This window comes from Cryptomeria japonica, chromosome 11 (assembly GCF_030272615.1).
Source record: "Cryptomeria japonica chromosome 11, Sugi_1.0, whole genome shotgun sequence".
NCBI lineage: Eukaryota > Viridiplantae > Streptophyta > Pinopsida > Cupressales > Cupressaceae > Cryptomeria > Cryptomeria japonica.
Genome location: NC_081415.1, coordinates 315,672,182 through 315,690,237, shown reverse-complemented (window position 1 = coordinate 315,690,237; position 18,056 = coordinate 315,672,182). Strand labels below are relative to the sequence as shown.

General features: G+C 36.7%; 1 protein-coding gene across 2 annotated transcripts in view; it reads right to left on the bottom strand.

Annotated features, from left to right (window-relative positions):
- Positions 1 to 17,726, bottom strand: part of LOC131065044 (flap endonuclease GEN-like 1) — a 164,070-nt gene extending 146,344 nt beyond the window's left edge. The window contains exons 1-2 of one of the 2 annotated variants that reach the window (XM_057999415.2): positions 17,222 to 17,726; positions 15,864 to 16,037 (exon numbers count right to left, since the gene is read on the bottom strand). In XM_057999415.2, coding sequence (XP_057855398.2) covers positions 15,864 to 16,037; positions 17,222 to 17,416 — 369 coding nt within the window. In that variant the 5' untranslated portion in view covers positions 17,417 to 17,726. The remainder of the gene's footprint in view (positions 1 to 15,863; positions 16,038 to 17,221) is intronic. The other variant, XM_057999414.2, reaches the window with a different exon arrangement.
- Between the last annotated feature and the right edge of the window lie 330 nt (positions 17,727 to 18,056).

Below are 18,056 nucleotides of genomic sequence, written 5' to 3'. Positions count from 1 at the left end.
AGTTGGCTGGAAGCTCCGTAAAGGTCACAGGGAAAAGGATTGGAGGTGAAAGAAGGGAGTCCAGCGAAGGCCAGTCCATCTTAAGTGCCGCTTCTATTGTGCCCGATCAGAATGCAGCTAGGGATGAAGAGATGAATATGTGCATGATTAACGATGAAGTGAGACTGCCTTCTCCTTTGGTTGAGAAAGTAATGAAGGAAGTTGTCCAAAGTCCAAACAAAGAGCAAACAGAAGCGCCTACAGTCTTCTTGGATGGCATACCTGCAAACCCGAGAGGGACAAATGATGGATTTGACCAGAACACCATGGAGCAGTCAACTACCCTGGATTGGCTAAGGGAAAGAATAAAGGACAAGGTTCCCAAGGAGGCCTGTTCTGAAGGAATTACAACAACATTCTTGGAGAAGGTAAATGAGCCAGCTGTAGCTAAACCGCCTAAGCCCACCAGAAAGTTTTCTTTAATCCAGAGAGACAGTGCAGGATACAGGACAGTCCAGATAGCGATGCCTAAGGAAGGAAAAACTAGGGACAACGTCGCTGCAGATGATTACAAGATCACCACCATAGAGCTAGGTAAGCCCACCCAAGACCAAGAGGTCCAGTATTTCAATGACTCTTGTAACGCTCTGAAGGCAAGTTTAGCTCAGGAGAAAGAGAAAAGAAAGAAGGTTGAAGAAGAAAACCAGCAATGGAGAAAGTATGTTCTCCATCTCACCAGGCCACTTAACCATGAGATCCCAGTTACCCCTCCACAGCCTCTTCAGCAGGAATCAATGAAGGATTATAAGGATATGAAGGGTACATTCACATAGGCCAAGGAGTGGATTTCAGATGCCTCAGCAGGTGCAGATATACTGGTAGAGAATTTAGTGTTAGCACATGAGTCGGCCTCTTCACTTGTTAGCCGTATCCAGGACTTAGCTACCAATTGGGAGGACGTGGAGGAAATTCAAGATGAAATACTTCCTCATCTGAAGGTTATCTGAGGCTTGTCAAGAAGAAGCCTAGTGGATGCAGGTATCATATAGGCCGAAGATAGGTACGACTTCAGCACATGGTATTACACCTTGGTTACTCGGATTGACGTTTTGAAGAAATCCAAGACCAAGTGCTTTGAGACAAAAGAGAGTGTCAGGGAGATTTTGAGCAAAGTATTTCATGTAGCATCTGAGATTTGGAAGAAAGAGAGTATAAGGGAGAAGCACTTGCAGGCAGAGAACCTGAGAGCCAAGATTCAATCAAGTTTCTTCAAGGATTCAAGGATGATTGACAAGGGCGATCTTTCAAAGATTGCAAACTTTCTCTTCATCGATGAAAACTTTCTTGCCCAGGCAGTTGAGTGGGAAGGCATCCTCGCCACATGTACCGATGATGTGGACATCATCGACTTCCAGATTGGCAATTTGCCAAGTGTCACCATGGAGGAAGTCAAGCTTATTGTGTCCAAGTACACCGAATCTGCGAAAGGGGAAAGTGGACGCTCACCTCAGTGAGATTAGTAGCTGTGCCACATGCCACTTTCTTATTCATTCAAGCTGATAGTGTTTTGGGAAACCCTAATTATGGTTTATATCTTTCAATCTTGGCCCTTGACCACTATTTGATCTGAGCCATTCATTTATTTTGAAAAACTATATAAGGCTACCTCCTCTCATTTGGAGAGTGTGAGGTTTTTTGAGTTGCGTAAGGTCATTTCCAGATAATATATTGCATGTGCGCTTGCTTTGTAATCTCTATTGTTTGAATGATTTGCATGGTTTCAATTACCTCAACACTTAGTTAAAATTAATCTAGATTTGCTTTCATTGTTGTTAATTTGAATGAAGGATTTGATAAGCGTCAATCAATGGTGTATCTCCGCTCATACTTTTGGTGAATGGATGATTTCCATTTTACCGTGCAAAGTTAGTCTGAACCCATCCTCTGTGCATCCCAACATCTTAATCATAAGCACAATTCATCGAAGATTGCACCGGCTTTGTGTAGTTGTCCCTAGTGTGGCGAAGCAAGGTTTGGTTTCTCGAGAGCACCCAATTGATACCGTCTCTGGAGTTCGTAGGATTAGATTAGCCTTCTTGAACCCTATCTCTTTTCTCCTTTCTTTCGAAAGTCAAAATCCCAGAAACTCCCAAAAAAAAGAAGAGCCTAAAATTGCTAAATCCATCTAAGTCCAGCAGTTCAAGACAGTTGTTAAACGTAAGTCCCCCTTGAGATTTTCAGCATACACTACCCAAGAAGCTATTCCACTAAAGTCGCTTGTTTGCACATATAGACCTTGGAATCAGTAGTGATTTTTCAGGAGAGGATAGAATGCCTTCGAGTATCCTATCCTAATGTTTGGTAGATGATAAAACAGACACCAAGAGGACCTCGGTAAACCCGTGATGAAATCCATTGATATACTTTCCCATTTCTATTCTGGTATAGGCAACGGTTGTAATAAACCTGCAGGATAAGTATGCTCTGCTTTATTCTGCTTGCAAGTGGTGCATTCTTTGACATAACGAAGGACGTCATTTTTTAATCCTTTCCATGTGAACGTTTCTCTTAGCTGTCGATAAGTTTTAAAGTATCCAAGGTGCCCTACTAAAGGAATATCATGCACGGATTGGAGGATTTTCTCTTTCAACTTTGAACCTGGAATCAAATAAATCATGTCCTTGTAATAGATAACATCATTTACGGCCTTATATTTATCATCTTGTATATTACCATCTAGCAAATCACATGCAAAAGAATCCTTACAATATTCAACCAACAATAAAGATTTCCAATCATTTGTTACTGCAGATAATGCATTTATTTCGGGCCTTCTAGATAATGCATCTGCAACAACATTGTTTTTACCTTCCACATATTCAATTTCAAAATGATAAGCTTGGATCTTACTGATCCATTTTTGCTACCTGTCATTCAAGTCTTTCTGTCCCGAGAAATATCTCAAACTATTATGGTCAGTTCTTACTACAAATTTGCCACCAACCAAATATTGTCTAAATTTTGCCAATGCGTGCATGATTGCCAACATTTCGTTGTCATAAATAGAATACAATCTCTCAAGGTTACTAAGTTTCCTGCTTTCATAAGCTATAGGATGTTTATTTTGCATTAAGACTACTCCTATTCCCTCACCAGATGCATCACATTCTAAGACGAAAGGCTGATTAAAATCTGGGAGTGCAAGATTAAAATCTGGGAGTGCAAGTACTGGGCAAGAACTCATTACCTCTTTAAGTTTCTCAAAAACTTGTGCTTCCTCAGTCCATCGGAAAGCCCCCTTTTTGGTAAGATCTGTCAATGGTGCCCCAAGCTATGAAAAGCCTTTGACAAATCTCCTGTAATAACTACATAATCCAAAGAACCCTCGTAAATCTGTAAGATTTCGTGGCGATGGCCAATCTAGAATGGCTCTTATGTTTTCCTGCTGAACCTGTACACCTGTAGCACTGATCATATGCCCTAAATACAAAATTTTTGCCATTCCAAATTCACATTTAGAAGTCTTTGCATAAAGTGATTGAGATTCCATAATACCAAGAACTATATCAATATGTTTCAAGTGATCTTCCCAAGTTTTGTTGTAAATCAATATATCATCAAAGAAAACTAGCAAAAATTTCCTCAACTGTTTGTTAAAGATATGATTCATACAAGACTGAAATGTTGCCAGAGCATTTGTTAAACCGAACAGCATAACCAAAAATTCATAATGACCATAATGATAGCGAAAAGCAGTTTTATGAATATCTTGATCTCTTAACTTAATCTGATGATATCCTGACCTCAAATCAATTTTAGAAAAATAGACAGCACCATGTAATTCATCTAACAACTCATCAATACGAGGAATTGAAAACCTGTTTTTGATTGTCTTCTTGTTAAGAGCCCGGTAATCAATACACATACGAAGAGTTCCATCCTTCTTTTTGACCAGTACTACTGATGATGCAAAAGGACTAGAACTAGGCCTGATATGCCCCATATCCAATAATTCCTTAATTGCCTTTTCTATTTCATCCCTGAATGTTTTAGGATGTCTGTAAGGAGTTGTGATAACTGGTTTGGCACCTTCGTCTAATTAAATGGTATGTTCAAATCCTCTATCAGGTGGGACTCCTGGAGGAATATCACTGAAAGCTAAATGATGTGAATCTAATACTTTTAACAAATCATCTTGATAAGATTTAGATTCAAATCCTGATACCTTGTTAGAGATTAAACATTGTGTTGACCATGCCACATCTCCATGTCTAAATATAGCCTCCATTCTTTTAGCACTAACAATCTTGGGACTGCTGTTAGACATTCCACAAAGTACTACTTTCTTCTCATCAATTTTAAAAGAAAATTCCAATCTTTTAAAACTCTGAGTGTACTCATCTAATGTTTCCATCCATTGAATACCCAGAACAACATTAGTGTCAACCAAATCAATCACATAAAAATCATCAGTAACAGTATAATTACCAAGAGTAATACTCAATTTAGGAACTTTATGAGTACTGGATAAATTAGTTCCACCTGCTACTCTAACATCAAAACCCTCGTGTTTTTCAGTTTGCAAACCACGCTTTTCCACAAGAGTTGCATCTATAAAATTATGAGTAGAACCACTATCAAGCATAACAACCACACGCTGCCCATTCAAAACTCCTCTAACTCTGAAAATATTATAATGTGGTGTTCATGCCATAGATGCTATTACCCCTTCACCATGTTTTACTGTCTCTGATTCTGTGTTCTTTGATGCAGGTTCTATGTTAGGTTCGACATTCTCTTCATCGTCACTATCTGACATAACTTCAATGTAATGAATTTTCCCCTTTCCCAGACATCTATGTCCTGGCTGCCATGATTCTCTACAGCTGAAACATAGTTTTTTTCTTCTGAGTTCTTCCCTTTCTTATTTATCTAACCTATTATTGGGGAAATTTTCCTTGTTAAAGGGTTGTTTGTCTAGCTTAAGTGGTGGTCCTTTATTAAAAGTTTTCCCTTTTGAAGAAGGTTCCAATTCCCTTGCTCTTTTAATAGTTGTCTGTAATGTTGGAGGATTTAAGGATTTAACCCATCCTTTGAGTGAATCGGACAATCCATCTATGAATATAACAATTTTATGTCTCTCTGAAATTTCAGTTACTAAAACTGCCAACTTTTCAAATTCAGAAATGTATTGCTCAACAGTTCCAGTTTGCTTAAGCTGAGTTAAATCTTTTAGATGAAGTTCAGGATCTTTAGAATCAAATCTGTCAATAAGTTTCTCAATGAATTCAACATATGTAATAATCTGATTATGCCCCAAAGTTACTTGCTCATGGTGCTACCATTCATGTGCTACACCATCAAGATGTTATGCTGCATATTTGATTGCTTCATCTTCCAACATAGGATTTAATTGAAAATAGGTGTCAAGTTTCTGCACCCATGCCCTAATTGTGGTTTTCCCTGATCCATCAAAGTAAGGAATAGACATCTTACCAATTTTCCTCTGTAATTCATTGTTATTCCCTCGTTGTCCTCTTGGCCTATGTTTCATTCTGACATCCAAGTATTCTCTAAATGTCATTGTTGATCTAAAATCATCCCCTGATAATAACCAATCATGGTGTATCTCATCCTGTAATTCTCTAATTGTTGGTTCATTTTCTGGTTGCACATTCCTAGCAGTGAAGGTTGGCATAAAGGGTTTGGTTGTTCCTGTTCTTTCCGGCTGATTATTATTAACAGAATGCTCATCTCTACCCCCATTATGTACCCCAACATTTTGATGTTGATTATTATTTTGTGCCATAAATTGGATCATTAAATTAGTCATTCTGTTGACATTGTCCTACATATCTTGTTGACTTCTGATTAAAGCTACTATGAGATCCATATTGTTTTCAGATTCCCCCATATTGTTTGTTGCAAAAATAATCTCTTCGTCAGTTTCAGTATGGCTGTCCTCAATTTCAAACTGAATAGAAGAACTACTTTGTGCTAAAAGAAAGTTTTGATATCTGTTTTGTTTTGTCGGGCCCTAGTATTCCGAAAATTATAATTTCCCTGGTGCATACTCAACTGTGCATAGATTTTCCATGAATTTTCAACTTAAAAACACCCTACAGGCTGGCAGGATTCAAAAGCTCTAATACCACTATAAAATTCCTTAACTGAATTTATTTGCAAGGAAAAGAAATATCACAGGTCAAGCAAAAGATTGCTAATAAAACATAACAATATTGAATCTTTGAATTTCTGGAAATTTCATCACACCGTTCTGTTTTAATTGCATCCTTCCTCTTGCTTAATTCACAAAAAAATTTTACTTGTTCGATATAATAGGGGAATGATTATTGATCATTTCAAATAATGTTCCTAATTCTGCAAATGAAAGGAAATGAATATGCAGTTTGCAACTGGTAAAGATTTTAATATTTGTGCACCTGAAGCGTTCACAGCCAAGTTGGCAATTCAGTGTTGACTCAAATTATTATACTGAAACAGCTCTTTCCGGAAACACCGTCACAGGTCAAGCAAAAGATTGCTAATAAAACATAAAGCTATTGAATCTTTGAATTTCTGGAAATTTCATCACACCGTTCTGTTTTAATTGCATCCTTCCTCTTGCTTCGATTCCGCCATGGATATAATAGCAATAGGGAAATCCCAATAGGCCAATTATTATTGACGAAAGGAATACTTTGTATTTCTTATCAGAAACTACAGAGATGAATATGAACTCTCTTCCAATTATTAAATCTAATGATATTTTCCCCTACGCCTATTTCCAACAGTGCCTCCATTTAAAAATGAATTTAGAAAGGAATCCGTTCCGTCCCGAAACTGTTTGGAAACCAACCCGAAACTTATTCCATTTCAAAAATAAACAATAGTTTATTGGCTTATTAATTAGTTTATATTAGTGACGAAATACTAATATAAAATAATTAACCTGAGAATAATTTATTTAATTATTAATTAATTTATATTAATGAAATGGATAATTAATATAATATTCTAGTTGAACTTAAACTAGAATTTATTAGGGGACATTACACATAGCACATACATGCAATATTGCATCCAAGATATTCATGAATATATCAAATTCCATATGATTAAGATTAATATCAGAAATTTCCATTATAATTTAGTCATACCATGTTTACCTCTAAAGTACTCCACTTTCAACTTTGCAAGAGGTTTGGTGAATATGTCGGCACTTTGCTCTTCAGTGCTGATGTAGGTCAATTTGATAACATCTTTGTCTACCATATCTCTTATGTAATAGTATGGGATTTCTATATGCTTGGATCGATTATGAAAAACTGGATTTACAAAAAGTTTGATGCAGCTTTGATTATCACAGTGAATCATAGTGCGGTTTAGAGGCTTCCCAAATAGTCCAACTAGCAATTTCCTTAACCATACTGCCTCACGTGCTCCCATGGAGGCAGCCATATATTCGGCTTCAGTGGAACTCTGAGCAACTCCTGACTGTTTTTTGCTAAACCAGGATATCATAGCTGATCCAAGACTAAAACAACACCCCGTTGTACTTTTACGATCAATGGAACTTCCTGCCCAGTCGAAATCAGAATACCCTTGGAGTTGTATCTCAACATTTTTATACTTCAGGCCAAGTCCAATAGTGCCACGCAAGTATCTCAGAATATGCTTAGCAGCCATTAGGTGAATCTTCTTAGGTGCGCACATGAAATGACTTAACACATTGGTAGCGTAACAAATATCAAGGCGAGTGTTTACCAGGTACATAAGAGATCCAATAATTTGTCTATAGTATGTAGGATCTGTAGGTTTTGAATCTACTGCTTCACTTTGAGCTTATGAAGATTTGTTTCCATTGGAATGGATAGAGGTTTACAATCTATCATACCAAATCTGGTCAGGATATCAGTGGTGTATTTTCCTTGATTTAGGAAAATATAATTCTCTTTTTGCCATACTTCTAGGCCCAGAAAATAGTGCAGTAGACCTAGATCCTTCATATCGAATTCAGCCACAAGATCTTGTTTGCATTTTGCAATGAGGTGATCTTCTCATGTTAACAACAAGTCATCAACATAGAGAAAAAGTATTAACATGTCACCATCCAATATTTTGAAGTATATGTTAGAATCTACTTCATTTTTGGAATATCCTAGTTTGGAGAGATAACTATCTATCCTTCCATACCATGCCTTGGGAGCTTTCTTAAGGCCGTAGAGAGCTTTTTTTAGTCTACACACAGAGATTTCTATCATGTGTAGCAAAGCCTTCAGGTTGTTCTAAATATACTTCTTCCTCAATAACACCATTCAAAAATGCAGTCTTTACGTCCATTTGGTGTATCTTCCACCCTTTGGAAGCTATAATGGCAATGATGGTTCTTACAGAAGTATATCGAGCAATTGGAGCAAATGTCTCTTCGTAATCAATTCCAGCCTTTTGAGAGAACCCCCTGGCAACGAATCTAGCTTTGTGTTTTTCAATACAACCATCTGGTGCATATTTGATTTTGAATAACCACTTTGATGAGACAACTGATTTGTCTTTTGGTCTAGGTACGATGTCCCAAACATCATTTTTTAAGATAGATTGGTATTCCTCAATCATTGCATCTTTCCAAGCTTGACATGTTAAGGCCTCTTCAACATTTGATGGTTCAGATTTTGTAAGTTCGGTCATGAGTGCAACATAGCATGATTGACTTCTTGTTTTCTTATTCTCTTTGAAGATTTCATCGGGTTCCACATTATTTTCTTCAATCATCTTTCTTGCCCATAGTGGTCTTTTCTTGTTGTTAGGATTTTCAACATTCTCGAAATTAGCTGATTGAAGTTCATGATTTTCTATGATAGTCTCCCTTTGATTCTCAATTGTAAGATTTTCATCTGATTCTGTGGTTAGATCATCTTCTGCACTTAGAGAGAGTTTATAAGCAGCATCTTCTTCAAATTTGACATCTCTACTGATTTCAATAGATCTTCGTCCTGGAATATAGACTCTGTATCCTTTAGTGGTTTCACTGTAGCCAACAAATATGCCTTTCTTCCCAGAGGGTTCTAGTTTGGTTCTCTTTTCTTTAGGAACGTGAATATACACGTGGCAACCAAAGATTCTTAGATGGCTTAAATCTGGTTTATTTCCTGTAAAGGCTTCTTCAGGTGTTATATTCTCTAGGATTGAATGAGGGCATCTGTTTTGAATGTACACAGTTGTATTTGACGCTTCAGCCCAAAATTAGATATGTAGATTTTGATCATGCATCATGGCTTTAGCGGCTTCGATGATGGTTCTGTTTTTTCTTTCTGCGACTCCATTCTGTTGAGGATTATAAGGTACAGTACACTCCCTCTTAATCCCAACAGAAATGCAGAATTCTTTAAAATTTTCAGAGATATATTCACTCCCATTATCTGATCTTAGAGTCTTTATTTTCTTTCCAGTTTGATTTTCCACTAAGGCTTTAAATTCTTTGAATTTCAATAACACTTCATTTGATTCTTTGAGTTTTATGAAATAGATCCAAGTTTTCCTAGAGTAATCATCAACAAATATCACGTAATACAAGAATCCCCCTAGTGATGGTAATGACATTGGACCACACAAATCAGTGTGGACAAGTTCTAGTACAACTTTTGATTTGTGTTCACTTGAGGGAAAGGACCCTTTTGAGTTCTTCCCTAGAGCACATTCTTTACAAGTTCCCACATATGATCAGATTTTAGATTGGTTAATCCTATGGTAATTTTTCCTATAGAAGGTAGGGCACTAAATCGAAGATGTCCTAATCTTCTATGCCAAGTTTCATTAGAGTTTGATACTTCATGATTTAGTGCTTGTTTTTTAGTATTACATAATTTGTATAAACTACCATCTCTAGATCCTATAGGAATAGCATTCTTTATGTTATAATTTTTAGGTCAGAGTAGAACTTTATCTTCATGGAAGGTGACACGATATCCTTGATCAGCTAGTCCTGAAATAGAGACCAAATTCCTTTTGATACCTAGTACAAAAAGAACATCTTTCAATTGTAATGTAACCCCTGTTCTTAATTGAATTGAGCAAGTCCCAATTCCTTTCACTGGATAGGTAGAATTGTCTCCTATTGTAACTTCTTTAATTGAGTGGCCTTCAAAGGTTTCGAATTGATCTCTAAATCCGGTTATGTGTCGTGATGCTCCACTGTCGATTATCCACATATGTTTGTTTGAGTTTAGTTCGCTTGATAAGGCTAAGAAAAATAGAGGATTCTCTACTTCCTTGACTACAGCTATGGTTGCTTGAGCTTTCTTTCTTTGTGGGCAGAACCTGTGAGTATGTCTAAATTTATCACACTTGAAGCATTGAATCTTGGAGAAGTCTCTGCTTTTGTGATTATTTCCTCTCTTCCATTTGAACTTCCTTTTCTTCCCTTTGTTGCTTGTGTTAGCATGTAGTGCTTGAATTTCTCCCTCTTTGTTTGGACCCAATCCTCTTGTGATTAGTCGAGATTCTTCTTGAGTGCAATCATTCTTGAGTTGATCGTATTTTGGTAGTGTCGGACGAGCACTAATGCCTTGAATAAAGGATTCCCAACTAGATGGTAATCCCTTAAGTGCTATTAGAAATAGCTCCATATCATCTACATTATTTCCAATAGTTGACAATTGGTCTTTCAACTCTGAAATCCTCATGAAATAGGATGTGATTGTTTCTCCTTTGTTCATGTAGATATGCATTAATTGCTATTTTAAAGTGAGCAATCTGCTTGCCTTATTTATTTCATATGAGTTTTGAATGGTCTTGAACATATCATAAGTTGTAGTTAGTTTTGAGATGGTTGGGAGAATGTGACCTTTAACAGCATCAATTATGATTTTCTTAGCCTTGTTGTTGTATCTTTTCCAGGTTGTTTTCTATGGCTCGTCTTCGGGCATCTTAGTATCTTCTTCTATGTATGCATCTAGTTCGAGTTCTTGATGAATTGTTGTTATTCGAATTTTCCATGAGACATAGTTGGATGCGCCTTCGAGTCTATCCTCCACTCTAAAACTGTTCACCATGATTGTTTTTCCTTTGATTCTGAATGCAAGTCTGAATTTTTAGAAAAGAGGTGTCACTATTTTTATTATTTATCTACCAACTTGGCTCTGATACCATGTTAAGGAATTTAGATCAGAGATAGAGAAGACAATAGTCTGATAATATGCAGTAAGGATAGACTTTAATGAGATCACTGCAATGAATATGTTTTCCTCCGATATATATATATAACTCTATTTATTAACCTTCTAACATCGACAGCTTGCTGGTTCGTGAAATTGCCACGGTTATTGGTTTCGGTTCACAACAAGTGTCAATGCCTTTACATAAATAAAGGGATGAAGAGTCATGTCCACATAGGGGCATGACTTCTACGTGGTTTATGCCATGTAGAGTCATGACCCTACGGGGACATGACCCTCCATTCAATGTTCACCGCTTATGTTCATTAGTTAACACCGCTTATGTTCACCACTTATGTATATATTGCTTGCTTCAATCCGAATGAGGCTATATCTTTAACACAAGTGAAGATTGCTCCTCAGATATGGCTGCAATAGGCGACTAATTTTCTGATTTGGCAACCTCCATGACGGCATCTCCTTCAATCTTCATGTACTCTTCATCTATAGCTTCAGTAGGTGACTCTCCTATGTCCTTGTCCTCATATGGCTGAAGTGAGCTTAGAGTCCAATCTTCCATGCATGTTGACTGGTTTTTATCTTCTCCAAGATCACCTGTAAGATGCAAGTCACAAACAAGTGCTTCTTCTTCCTTTGCTAACCCTTCTTCAAGGGTAACTTCTGATTTTTCTTTCATTATTCTTCTAATGCACCTCACCATGCCCATTTTTCCAGGTTTCAAGGTTATAACCACACCTAAGAAATCATCGCAGGAAACATTTTTTTCAAACCCCTCAGGCATGCTTTGGTACTCTTCAACAAATTGGGTAGCGTCATGTTCATAACTCCTCTTAATTTGATCTTCAACCCTGCTGAAACCCATTGACATAACTCTGAATTTTTTATCAAATCACCTAACAAGATGGTGAGAACTTGGGCTCCAATACCACTTAAGTATCCCACCCCAAATTGCAACCAATTTTTTTACACTTCTTTCACCACTCAACTATGAAGGTACTTTGTCAAACAGTATGCTTGCAAGTTTGAATACTTAGTTTCAGATTTGTAGAGATGGTATATAATGAGACACTTAATTTACTATGCAAACAAGAATACTGAATAAACATATAATCACTGCAATCTTTTAAGATGAACAGCAAATTAATGAAAATATAGCAATGATCAACCATATAATTCTGACCTTAAATAATGGAGTATATTTAATTTGCATAGATCTGAGTAGTTTCCGTTACATGCTTAACACCAGCTCAATACACAGATTTTCACTTCATCTTCATTTCCAGCGATCAGCATAGAAGCATAGCAATGATATTGTTCTCTTTATTTCTAATCGCTACAACAGAAAAATCAAAGGAAAGGGGTTTGATTTCTGACCTTATCAGGTCCAAATGCTACAACAGCAAGAACATATACTTATCTGAAACTTTTAACAGCAGCTGCACATTAAACCCTCAAATTTTCCTTTGACCAAACCATGTCAAGGTGATATATGCTTGCTTCTTCTACAAACCCTTTAATGCAGATCACAATCTACAGCCGTCCAAACAAACAAGTGATAAAGTGCAGTACTCATCAATTTCCAGCACCCCAAAACAAGGAACCCTAGAATGGCATCCTTTTCTTTTGAATATAAGATAACCCTTCAATAATCTGAAAATGAAGCACAATGGTGAATTTGACACTTGCCTGCAACTTTATGAAAATGAAATAAATAGAATATGCCCTATCAAATCCTCCAGAGAGATTTTCAGTTGAAACCTTCGACAATCTGAAAATGAAGCGCACTGGTGAATTCTGAATGAATCCACACCAAAGATGGATTTGGGTTTTTGCCCAAATCACCAAGAAACTCCAAGGGTTTTTATCCTCAGATTTCTTGCAAATAAAATCCAAAGCTCCCAAGCTTCTTAGAGAGAAATAAAATAAACCAAGTATATGCAAATGAGCTCCAAATGAGCCCTTTTATAATTCTCCAAGGAAGCTTCCAGAAAACCCATTTAATTCTCCTTTTCTTTTAATTTTCATATTTACTTGCAATTGGGAATAATAATAAAGTGACCCCTTATATAATATTTAATTAACATAAAGTCACTTTATGAATTAATTTTAATATTCTCCTTACATCTCCCTATATTGGCACCCCCTTTATGGATTTTAATTAATCACTTTATGAGATTAAAATGTTTAACTCTTTAAACTCCTTATAATCCCTTCTCATAAAGTCATTTAATACTTGATAAGACTTTAATAAATCAAATCAAATCAAATCATTATACTCCAATAAATGCCAATAACAATTCATGAGACTAATCTTGCTAACTTTCCAGACATAGCCATGATGCCCACCGATCATCCTGTGACTTACTAGAAATAATAAATATGATCCAAATGTCCAAGTGACTTACTAGAAATAGTAAGTGTGTATCAAAGAGCCCTAAATGATCTCAAGAAGGCATACCACAATAAACTAGGACATTGAGCTAAAGAACATTGAGATAAGCACCAAAAGGTCAGGTGAAGAGCCATAGAACACCCTTAAAAGAGTCCCCTAAACACCATGTTAACCTACGGGGACCAAAGTCATAGGCTAACTTCTAAAAATAGCTAATGCTTAAAAAGGAGACATTACACATTTCCCCTAAAACAGGAGCCAACAAAGATAAGGACAATAGACAAAAGGCTTTGTGGGTTCCCCATCTGCAGCACTACTCTTAAATCAACTTAGGCAATGCTCCAAAAAAAAACCAATTTGGGTCTTGACAAGGTTGGGGATATCATAAGAAATTAACATAGTGGTTTTGAAGGGGCTTTCTTAGTCAAGATTGGGATTAAAAATTATAATGAGAAGGAATCCCTTAAACTCCTCAAAGGCTTAGCTAGCCCTCTCATTCAACATCTACTATCTATCTATAGAAAGAGGTTTGCAGATACTTATCCAAGCCTTGCAGAAAAAAGCCCTGCAGATTCGGAGATTAAACAATCTCCAAGAATCCCCACTTCTCGTATCCTACTTTGATGATAAGTCATTTTCTCAATTTCTTAGAGAGTCTGACAATATACCCAATGGTAGTGTTCTCCAAGATATCCAAGGCACTAAGACGAGTTGTGTGATGAAATCTTGCTGCAACATAAAGGTCATGGTCCAAGATGAGAAAGGGGACCAAAAATCATTCTTAGACCTTCAGCTAAAATCTAAATCCTCTCTATGACCTTTTGTCATCATTTTTGCATCGCTTATAACCTCCTTAACGAATCCACCAAGGCTCTTGAGGTGACCTTCAAATCCTTCTTTGCCAGGGTGACTGCACTCTACTTGTGTGAGCCTCCTTTCAAGGAAGGATTGCTATGGCTATGATATTTTTTATTCTCACTATTTTTTGGGAGTTTTTTTTTTTCTCACTATGCTTTGGGAGTCAATAACATCTAGATTGTGTCTTATCTAATCTTGTTTCCTTCTTTGGACTGAGAGGACAAGGAAAAATGACAAATTTACATTTTTAGCACCCTAAATCTGGTAGTAGACTGACAGTTGTAGACCACCTTCTTAGCTCAACTTTCCAATGCAAACATAAGGAATCATCAAGGATGATCTAATCTGTGCTGCAAGGGGATGGACTAGTGGAAAACCTAGAGATTAAGCACTATGTGTTCTCCATCCAAGAGAAATTTAAACACAGTGTGACAAAGAAGGTGTGGAATGAGAACCTGAGGAACTGGATGTTGTACTATATCAATACCAAAAGCCCTTTCCCAAACCCCATGTTGCTGCCCAAGCTCCAGCCTCAGCCCTAGCCCCTAACTTGGAGGTGGCAGCTCTCAGAAATTAAATTGGAGCTTTAGCACATGAGGTGGAAATTGTCAAACATCTTGAAGATATGATGTATAAATTTCTGGGAGTAGCAGACGCTAAAAAGAAATGGATCATTTACAGTTGATTAATCATTAAAGATTGTCTGTTCCCAGTGCCTCTCCCTGAGGGCATTCTTATCAAAGTCAGCCACAAACCCTGATCTCCTGGACCTTCACGACAGAGCATGCTGTGGCAGCTTCTTCCAACCTGGGCCTTGTAAGACTCATGTGACCATCCGCACTAGATGAAGACAATGGAAACTGTTGGAGCTATAAACACACCCCCAATGCCTTGAAGGGCTTCATTCCATGTATAGAGAAAGATCTAATGGAATTGAGCTGGATGTTAAAGGGCTGAATTAAGATGCAGCACATTAACCACATAAGCTGGCCATGGCTGATTTCCATGGTTTGTGCCAATGCATTATTTTGTTTTTTGAATGCAGCTAGATAGCTGGTAGTGGATAACTGAGTAGTTTGATATGTTAGTGTTTTAATAGTGTGCATGATTCCATGATGGTGTGGAATTGGCTGTTGCCTTGATATTTCATAATCCGGACATTCTTTGCTTTTATGTTTCATCGTTTTTCAGTTGTATGAACAGAGAATCCCTCATTCACTTAGCAAATTAAAAATAATACATCCTTTAACTACATATTGATAAACTATACACAATGGAACTTCATTGCTAATAATCATATATCTATTCACTCAGCAATTTTTAAAAAATCCTTGATGTATTGCAAACTGAGTTTTTTACCAAAGAGAACTAAGATTGCTATGAAAAAAAATCTCAAATATAAACCATAAATCAATTCTGAAAGAGTGAGTGAACATTCTGAGAAGCAACACATAACTCACCACACATTCTTCAATATATTGATTAAAGACAGGATTACGTGCAATGATGGTGCTTTCAACATTTTTATGGGAAGAGTAATCGATCCCTGTCATTTTACAAAAACGATCCAACCGTGTTGGAGACTTCAAAGTTGGAGCATCCCCATCCACAACAAACAGTGGAAATACACCAAGCTGAACCACAAAAATTCCACCCAACCAAACCTATAAGTATTTGAGCACAGACAATCTTCCAAAAAAGGGGTGTACAAGACCATAAAATCAACAATAGATAGCCATGAGCATGTCTGAAAAAAAAACCTAATTTAATGCACCAGTCATCTTCTGACAGTTTAGGTCCAAACAAGTTAGTGAGCAGTAAAATTTCAAACAAATTATAGAATAGCCCTAATTCTAGAAAATTATTAAAATGATCCAGTTAAATAATTGATGTAGATTGTTAAATTCTAAACATGCATGCATTCTAACAGATATGGACTTTCCCAAGTGCGACTGTATGAAAAAATCTATAATATATATTTGGATTCTTCCTAAATTCCATTATAACAGTTTAGCTTTAAGATCTTTTAACGAAATTACAATAACATATTTACTTTTCTGTAATGTCCACACATTGTAGACGATAACAAAAACCACTAGTTTTCTTATTTCAAACTGTCAGTTTGTAAGGTAAGGAAACTTCGTGAAGAAAGTTTCATGTGCAAAAATCATGGATAGGAGAGTCTCCAGAAACTCCATTCCCCAATCCAAGCTTAAAAATAAAAACTTCTTGCAACTGGACAGAGAGTTCGAACTTTTGGTATGCAAGCAATGTAAAGACAGCTAAGTACTCTTGCAATTTGGCGGACACCGAGGGCAATTGTAAAATTCAGTTGGTACTCCATTACGAGAATATAAAATGGTTCGGGTATAGCAGTATCATGACACGGTTCATGTCTTTCAATGGAACTAACTCAGGTGTATACAGTGTCTTACATTGGAATGCCCGTGCGCTAATTCCATGTCAATTGAATTTGATAAGCCTATTATTATATTACAGTAGGATAAGCCTATTCAAAACACTAACACTGGTCTTCATAGGCCTCTAAATATTCTTCAATTTACCACCTGATGCTCTTATATTTGAGACATCTTTTACACTAAGAAATAAAAACTATAAAAGTCATAAAACAAAATAGATGTCTCAGAGGTGCTATCATAATTTACACTCTCCTATGATAATATCAACAAATACCCTGTACCTTGTTGTACACATACTTCTGCATATTAGTTTGGAACACTCACATTGAACTCGAAACATAATCAAAAAGCAACCAAATTGAGTTTTTGTTAAAGATGTGAGGATCGGACAAAAATACCTTTGCAAATAAGTTGACAGTTCGAAAGAAGGTGAGGCGCAGGTGGGGTTTCCTGGCATTTCCTTTAAGAGCAGTCTCTTGTTGAACAATCCAATATGAGAGATCTACACTCATTTTCTTCCCTCTCAAATATTCCACATCTTCGTAGCGTGCAACAGGTTTCACCAAATCCCAAAATCCCCCTGCCACCCCCATTTTTCCTGTTTGCCTTTCTGCTCTATAGTAAAACCCACGAAAAGGTTGAGCATTTCAACCGACTGAACCGCGCTGCCGTGGAATGGTAGAACCAGGATTCATTCAATACGAGTGCGTATATGTCGTCTTCCAAGAAAATCAATGGTCTATCAGGTATATTTCGTACAGCGTGTGGTTCGAAGGTGGCAGTGGTGACAATTGATTAAATTGGAAGGGCAATCTCATATGCATAACCCTATAAAATCCATCGTCTCTAGAGGAAAATAAATTTTCCTAAGCTTAATCTATGCTGACCCAATAAGATCATCTAAGCATAAATCATTTTCAATAAGATCATCTAAGCATAAATCATTTTGGTGTGCAATGGGTATCTCGAAAAAAAAAAATTGCATCTTAGTTGAAAAAGTCTATTTAAAAAAAATGGTCTAGTTTTTTTTAACAATAGTGTAGTTAATGAGAACAATTGATATAATAATTAGGATGCAACAAATGTCTCAATGGAGAAGTGATAGATTCAAATCAAATGTTTCCACTTATAGGAATCCAAACACTACTGAAGCACAATTTCTAAATCTTTCAATGTTGATAGAGAATCCATAGTTTCCCTTTCAAAAACATGTCGAGATCATGGCTCGCATAT